The sequence below is a fragment of the Octopus bimaculoides genome, chromosome 1, assembly GCF_001194135.2.
Source record: "Octopus bimaculoides isolate UCB-OBI-ISO-001 chromosome 1, ASM119413v2, whole genome shotgun sequence".
Lineage (NCBI taxonomy): Eukaryota > Metazoa > Mollusca > Cephalopoda > Octopoda > Octopodidae > Octopus > Octopus bimaculoides.
This window is the reverse complement of record NC_068981.1, coordinates 96530116-96538126: the sequence shown is the minus strand read 5'-3', so window position 1 is coordinate 96538126 and position 8011 is coordinate 96530116. Positions and strand designations below refer to the sequence as shown.

The 8011-nt window shown below is 34.1% G+C and overlaps 1 protein-coding gene across 9 annotated transcripts in view; it reads left to right on the top strand.

Annotated features, from left to right (window-relative positions):
* The window catches only part of LOC106867929 (myosin-G heavy chain), a 116350-nt gene extending 108339 nt beyond the window's left edge, over positions 1-8011 (top strand). For all 9 annotated transcript variants that reach the window (XM_052968404.1, XM_052968413.1, XM_052968406.1 and 6 more), the window contains 2 exons: positions 3169-3675; positions 6463-8011. In XM_052968404.1, coding sequence (XP_052824364.1) covers positions 3169-3675; positions 6463-7211 — 1256 coding nt within the window. In that variant the 3' untranslated portion in view covers positions 7212-8011. The remainder of the gene's footprint in view (positions 1-3168; positions 3676-6462) is intronic.

Below are 8011 nucleotides of genomic sequence, written 5' to 3'. Positions count from 1 at the left end.
TTGTGGAGATATAATTATATGAACACACACATATATATATATATATATATATATATATATATATATATATATGTATGTGTGTAATATAAAAGATTCTGTTTTGAGTCATATGAGTGCGTATATATGTATGTGTATCATCATTTAACATCCACTTTTCCATCCCATTGAACCACACTAACCTTTACCAGTTTCCAAGTAAGATGATTTTCCCAATGGTCAGAGATGATTTTCACAGAAGGCTGGAAACAAATGACATCAGGGGTATGACAGTGCTGCTTGTTTACAACGTCATGTAATGTCAAGATGCAAACCCACATGAGGTTGGGCTCACTTCACCTACGTATCATCCTTCTTTCTCTCATCTTTCTCCTGTCTGCTATATCATTATTGCTATTCTGCTGTTTTTTTTCCCCCCTTCTGCACTGTCAGCCATCTCCTACTCACCCTTACCTCTCCCCCAACTCATGTATCATTTTTCACCCTCACCCTTATCCACCATTCACTATATCCACCCCTTAATTCTACCCAATCATTTCAGTTGTCACCTACTCTCCCCTATCTTCCTTCTAATGTACACTTGTTCTTCATTCATTATACTCACCTTCTCATCCATTCCCTATCTCTCAACATCTCTCATTTCCCTTGTACACTGCCCCATCTCCACTATTCTATCTTTCTAGCTCTACTCCAATTAGTCCTACCCTCTATTCTTTAATGAGAGTAGCCATGTAGCTCCTCTATAGCAGGAAAAAACAAACCTTCTTTTGTTCTGGCTCCTTCCCTCATACTTTAACCTCTCATATCTGAGCATAAAGGCTCCCTCATCTCCACTGTAGCCCCACAGAATTAAAGAGAATGGGTCAATCTCATTAGTGCTGATACCCTGAAAAAATCACTCCGTATACACTGTAAGGTGATTAGAATGAAGAATGGCATCCAACAGTAGAAACCATGCAAGAGCAGACATTGGAACATGATGAAGTTCTCAGATCTGCTACAGCCTGTTAAACCATTGAAACCATGTCAGCATGGAACCAGTCACTAAAAACGACAATGATGATGATATATGTATACGCTGTGTTATATATGTAAGGATAATATAAAATGAGGTTGGAGAATAGCAGGCTTTAATAGTAGATCACATTTGGTTTTGCACCACATACCAGCTTAAAGTTACTGAGTATATATATATACATACTATCAATGGTATATGAATATGTTATCCTTGTATTAATCTTATGCAAAGAGGAGTTCCTCATGTGTTTCCAGCCCAGAAAATACCTTACTGTAGAATAACGTGGTAGCCAAATAATGACATAAGAGCTCTTAAATGTACATTATGAGGTTTCACCCAATGCCTTTTGGATGTGTGTGTGGTGTGTTTGTTTTATATATATATATATAATCTTTTTTTATGTAACATACTTTACATGTGTTGTTGAAAATCCAGAGGCTGCAGTTTTTTGTCTGGGAACAATCTCTTTAAAAAACACAATATACTTCATAATCAGGTGAAATGAAATCACTCAGGCAGCTTCTCGAGAGCAATAGATATGTATTTTGCTGTTGTTTTGGCTTGTCAGTGTCATGTGCTAGTGTCTCTTCCAAAACAAGACTGAATCAACCAGTCTGAAATATATAGTGATAGTGTATAAACTATCCACTTAGTTTGTAATGGTGTCACATAAGCAGAATAAAATTCAAATTATGCAACAGAAGGAACTCTAGAGTGAAATCTATTTTTATGTAACAAACTTAATGTATATTGTTTAAAAGCCAAGGGCTGCAGTTTTTCATTTGGGAAAAATCCCTTTTTAGATGTAGTGTTATAAAATACAATATACTTCAGAGCTAGGTGAAACAAAATTGCCCATTGCATAATTCAAATTTTATTCTGTTTATGGAGCACTATTACACACCAGTGTAAAATTGGTTGATTTGATCTCATTTTGGAAGTGATGTGTATCGAAATATGTATCTGTCTCTCTCACAGTCACTGCTGGGGTGATTTTGTTTTGCCTCACACCTTCAACCAATTTGCCTTCCCAAGGCCTTGGCCATCAGGAATGATATCACTGCCCACATTTTTCCCCACATAAATCCACTTCAATAAGTTCAAATTGAACATCAGCCCTATGAATCTGTTTCAGTAGGTGAGTGGTTGGCAGAGGTTGCTGTTCCTTCCTCCTGACTACACCATTTAAAAAAAAAAGAGTAATGTTAATGGTTAACTTTAAATTTTTCACTTTTTGAATGCTGGTAAATATTGATATATTACATTGGTACAAAGCTATGCTGGCTGGCATTTTATTTTATTGACCTTAAAATGATTGAAGCCAGCTCTTGCATGTTTTGAACTAAGAAGGTGGAAACATCAGATTAAATACTGTCGAGTATTTAGTTTGGTATTTTAATAATTCTTTCATTTCAACCCCATTTTCATGCTAAATATTAACTTAATTATATCAGTGCTTTCAATTTTGTCTATTATTCATCAAAGGACATTAAATCTTGGTGTGATAAGTGTATATGTTAAAATGTTAAACCTGGGGTGTAGATTCAAGATATGTTGAGTGCATGGCTGACAACCACAAGTTCATTTATTTCAATAAATAATTTAGTAATTAAAAATAATGGTCACTTGCAAGTAATTGTCATCATTTACAATTCATTATATGTTAACTAATGCTAACTTAAGTTCTTGTTTGCTAATATCTAAGGTCATTTTAGATACTACTGCTTATTGTGGATTATAGAGTTAATGCAAAAGAGATATGATAATGGTATACACAGGCATCTTTACAACTACTGTATAAAGTGATTAACAGCAATATAAAACCTACCTAGAAATTGTTGCTTGGATTTTCTCTGTACTCCATTTCCTGTGGAAGTGTCTTCCACATTAGGTATATAAAATTACTATCTTCATTAATGTAGGTACAACTTTAACTCATTTTCCATTTGTTCTGACATTTTTTTATAAGTAGTATGCTTGTCATTTCAATATATGAAATGTGAATGTTATAACTATGTTTCCCTTATTTTAATGCTTAGTAACCTCTGTTTCAGCTGCCACACATTTAGCACTTCATTAACCTAGTTTTTTTTTTCTTCTTTTTGTTATATTTGCATTAAATATATGAAATGTTATATCTTAATTTCTTGCAGCTCAGTCAGTGCGTGTACAAGAGTTGGCTACCACTGCCACAACATACAGTTCACCCAATATTCTGGCTTCAGCACATCAGCTTTCCAACATCCTGACTCCTGTTATTTGTACAACTGGCAATGCAACACTTGTACCTGCAGCAGTTAAACCAGTCGTTTCAACTGGTACTGCCGGTCAGACCTCTACACCGCTTACTTTAGTCCCTAATATGGCTCGCAATTCGGTGACACAAATTTTGCAGCAGACTGTGGTTCAACGTCAGTCCCAAAAGAAGCAGACTATTCTTAGCAGTAGCAACAACACCACCACCACCACTCTGGTCAACAACATCAATAACAATAATACTAATGATAGCAATAATAATAGTAATAATAATAATAATAGTAGTAGTAATAGTAACAATAGTAGTGGTAGTAGTAGTAACAACAATAACAATATCAACAACAATAATAATAGTATTAACTGTATCAATACCACCAATGTTGCTGTGGCGACAGTAGCACAAGGTATGTGTACTTTTTCTATCTTTCCTTTGCTGTCTGTCTCTTCTTCCAACAACTGTTTTGTTACATCATAGAATTTCGTTTCTCTCAGAGCAGCGCATGTCTAAATTATACAAAATGAAGTCATTGAGGAAATTAGTTCAGGCATATAACATATTTGGTAACAATGTAACATTTCAAAGATATTGAAGCAATATTTTTGCCTTGTTGATATATATGTATATATGTGTGTGTGTTTGTGCGTCTGTGTTTGTTCCCCCAACATCGCTTGACAACCAATGTTGGTGTGTTTACGTCCCCATAACTTAGCGGTACTAGGCTTACAAAAATAAGTCCTGGGATCGATTTGCTCGTCTAAAGGCAGTGCTCCAGCATGGCTGCAGTCAAATGACTGAAACAAATAAAAGAAAAAAAATTAAAGAATAACTAGATGTGTAAAATATGTTACATGTAGAGAAGTGCATCAGCTAAACAAGTCACCCTAGCTAATTTTTTTGTCACACTTGTGTCAAATGTACCAGTTTTCTGAACATTTTCAGTATCATGCAAGGTATTTATAACATAGGATTGTGAAATTGTTGTTTCATTACATAAGTCTTCTATACTTTAAAACACATAATAAGTAGCATCCTTGGCTAATTGATGAGATCTTTCATTGAGAAAGCAATATGCAATCAATAAGATTTCAATACTAAGTGCAGCTAAGCATTCTGTGATCTTGACTTAGGTAACTTCTTTCAATTTTCTAAATCTTCTTTCCTAACCACTCCTCAGCTCACAAACATCTATCTGTAACGTTTTTGCAGACAAAAAAAGCAGGTAGAGTGTTCAGTTAAAGTTTGTTTTGCAATCATATATGGTTCAAAGATCTGTGACACTTTGGGTTTACCAGTGCCTTGTAATTAAAATTTAGTAGAAACAAATTGTGTGTAAGATCATTTTACATGTTTATGTCTATACTTGTGTATAATCAGTGAAAGGTATAAACAGGTGAAAAAATTGCAAATAAGCTGGTGTGTTGAACAAAATACCTTCTGTTTATTCCTCATGAGTTGCATATATACTCTCTTGTCACTCTCACCATCAAAGATGTAGTGAATCAGCAATTAACTCATTGGAGACCTATAATCAATGTCACTGTTGTCCACAGTGTGCATGATAATAAAGAAAATTTGTGAAAAATGATACCTTTTCTTTCACAATTGCTGGATGTGAATAATGTCTGTTTCTTTGTTACCATCACTCTAAAACAATGTGCTTTCATTCTCCTTCTCTCCAAACTTATACATAACCTCTTATTGGTATATGCCATTCATGTTTTCCTTCTCTAATGTGATGGAAACAATCTTAAACTGTTCTTAAACCACCTTGAATTTCTGCCAAACTTCAGCAATACCTAATTAGTTATAAAATCATATCTACTTCATGGTGTTACCTCTCACATGAGTGAGAATGTTTGCAAATACTGAGTTATTTCCCTTAAATCCAAGTGTTAAACAGTGATTATGACAAGAGAACCAGCTATCAAAATTCCCTGCTTAAGGGAATTAGTCATTATAGCATAGTAAGTGTTGATAGAATTATTTCAGTTTTCTATCCCCACCACACATACACATTACTTACTTTCATGAACATACTTCATAGCTTGGTCGTTTCTCTATCTTTATTTACTTCAATATGGATCCACTCATCATCGCCTTTAACCATATATAGCCTAACATAACCCTTTTATATCTCTTTAATTTCTGTAATACAAGCTTCACATACATGCAATTTTAGTGCCTCACACTAAACTGCACATTCTTCCTGAACATTAATAGCAATAACATTTTTTCGTTGGGGACATATGTCTTATTCAACATAAGCACTAAACATCTCAATGAAATAAACTAAAAAGTATATTTTTCTCGACTCATAAACGAAACACTACTCAAGCTGTCACACTACACTAAACCACTCATTCTTTACATTGCTAAAAGTGTGTAATAAAGGTTTGATTTTCTTCATCAAGCTCAGAAAATACTTTATCATTGAATAACTTATGTGTAGTAGTATTGCTCAGCTTGTGTCAGTCTGTTTTAAACAGAGAGAGTTGTCATACTACATTGACAAGTTGTTAGCATTAGGAATGTTCTACATACAATAACTTCCATTTATGTACAAAAATAACTGAAATTTATATGATCCATAGAATATTCATGCAAAACAATTTTTGAAGATGGTTGTGTGACAAATCTAAAATTACAGTTTGTTTTAGACATTTTTGCATTCCTTAACTTATTTGTGTAAATGTTTTAATTTTCTGCTTTACAATACAAAAATACCCTCATGGAATCAAGGGTTTTTAGAAGCACACAAAGTAATGTCTTTAGGAAATAGTGTATGGGAAGTTATAATGTTCATTCTTTTCCCATAAGCATAAGAAACATGAGAATTGAAAAAGTTTCAATCAAGTATTCAAATGGTTATATACTACTCTCACTAAGAACTTGACATGATTTTACAAATTACACACTAGAGTTGTTATTGGCACAATATTCTATTTGTCTCAGCCATCCTAGCATGTAATTAATAAAAGAAATGGCATCATTACAATTTATACTGGAGTGAAAATATTAAAATTATATGATGATTCATTTCACTTACTAATTATCTCTGTGTTACATATTTTTCTTGTGCTCTTTTATTTAGTTTTTCCCCAATTTATTAATCTCTTTTTCTTTTGTCCATCTCTCTCTCTCTCTACAATATTTATCTATATTTACTTATTTATCTGTCTGTGTATTTCAGTTACAACAGTTCAAGCATCAAAGACCTTGAAATCTGTGAGCCAACTTGGAAGAAGTACAAATTCTGTTCGTTCAGTAGTTCCAATGACTCCAAGCATTATTAAGCCAGGTCTTCAACCAACTGGCATCAAAGTGTCTGGAATTACCAAAGTTGCAACTTTGACTACTCCTATAAGCCAATCTAAGAAAACTATCGAAGCATCTAATACTCTGACTGGATTAGTGGTGTCATCCACAACTTCAACAGCTCCTTCAACAAATGTTATATCAGTGGCACACCCTATTGTAACGCAGACTTTGCCAGTGATGTCTGCTGTAAAACAAATTCTTGCAACACCAGCCACACAGATTTTGCCTGGTAGCCCTATTACTGTGAATCCTTTATTAGGGCAGTCGATAACAAGGACACAAATACTAAACAATGTTACTAATGTAGGTTCTTCAGTTGTTACCACAATGTCTAACAGTCCATCAAGCATTTCCTCCAGTCACTCAGTTGTTCCATTGACTCCTATGAAGTCTGTATCACAGATTGTTTCACCCATGGCAATGATGTCATCGGCTGTCCATATGTCTCCAGGGCTTAACCAAGCCACTCAGTTAAATGTGATTCCACGGGTCCAGTACCAGCTGTTTCCCAGCAACCAAGTTGTTGGTCAAACAGTTACAACCAAACCCCTTGTGATGGTGACAGTGCCTACTACCACGGCAGTACAGGTATCTATGGCAGTAACCTCTACAACTACGTGATACTTTGTTGCCAAGGTCTTATACATACCCACACACACACTCATGTATATATTGTCTATTCTTGTACATAAAATACCATGTACAGTGTATAGCTAACATCTAAATAAATATTGAATGAATTAATATGTATGCAGAAATGCACATACACCAGCACCTATGTGGGTGTTTGTATATACTTGCACATACCCACAGCACAGTGAAGTAAAGCTGTAAAATCTCTCTCATCCTTCTGTAAGAAAAACTAATGATGATTTATTAATAGTAGAATCAGTTCAGTTTTCTTTTGTATGATGGAAGTGAAATGGTTTAGGTTATTGCTGGTAACAGTGCCCATTCTAGTTGGCATTTGTCTGGATTTTATTAAAGAATTGCAAAAAATTTATCGAGATAATGTATTTTTACACAGTCTTTCTCATAGTTCCAGAAAGAATTTATATCTACACACAGAAATGCTTTATTTTTTACAATATTATTTTAATAATTTATAACATACTTGTATCATTTACTCATACATATATACACACACAAACGCTCATGTGCTTGAATGTTTGTGTTTGTGTGCATGCTTATGAATGTGTGCTTGTGTATGTTTATATATGTATATAAAATGGGCATATGTATGTATATTCCTTTTATTTGTGAGATCTTTTATTTATTTTCTCATATTGTTATATATGTTACTTATTTATTTTTAATTTATAGTAACTTTCTGTAAACCTACCAGTATGACAGCATGTTGAGCTATGTTGGATGCAGCCTGCTGCAAAAGCTGTTCCATGTAATAAAGATGTTGTTTCCAA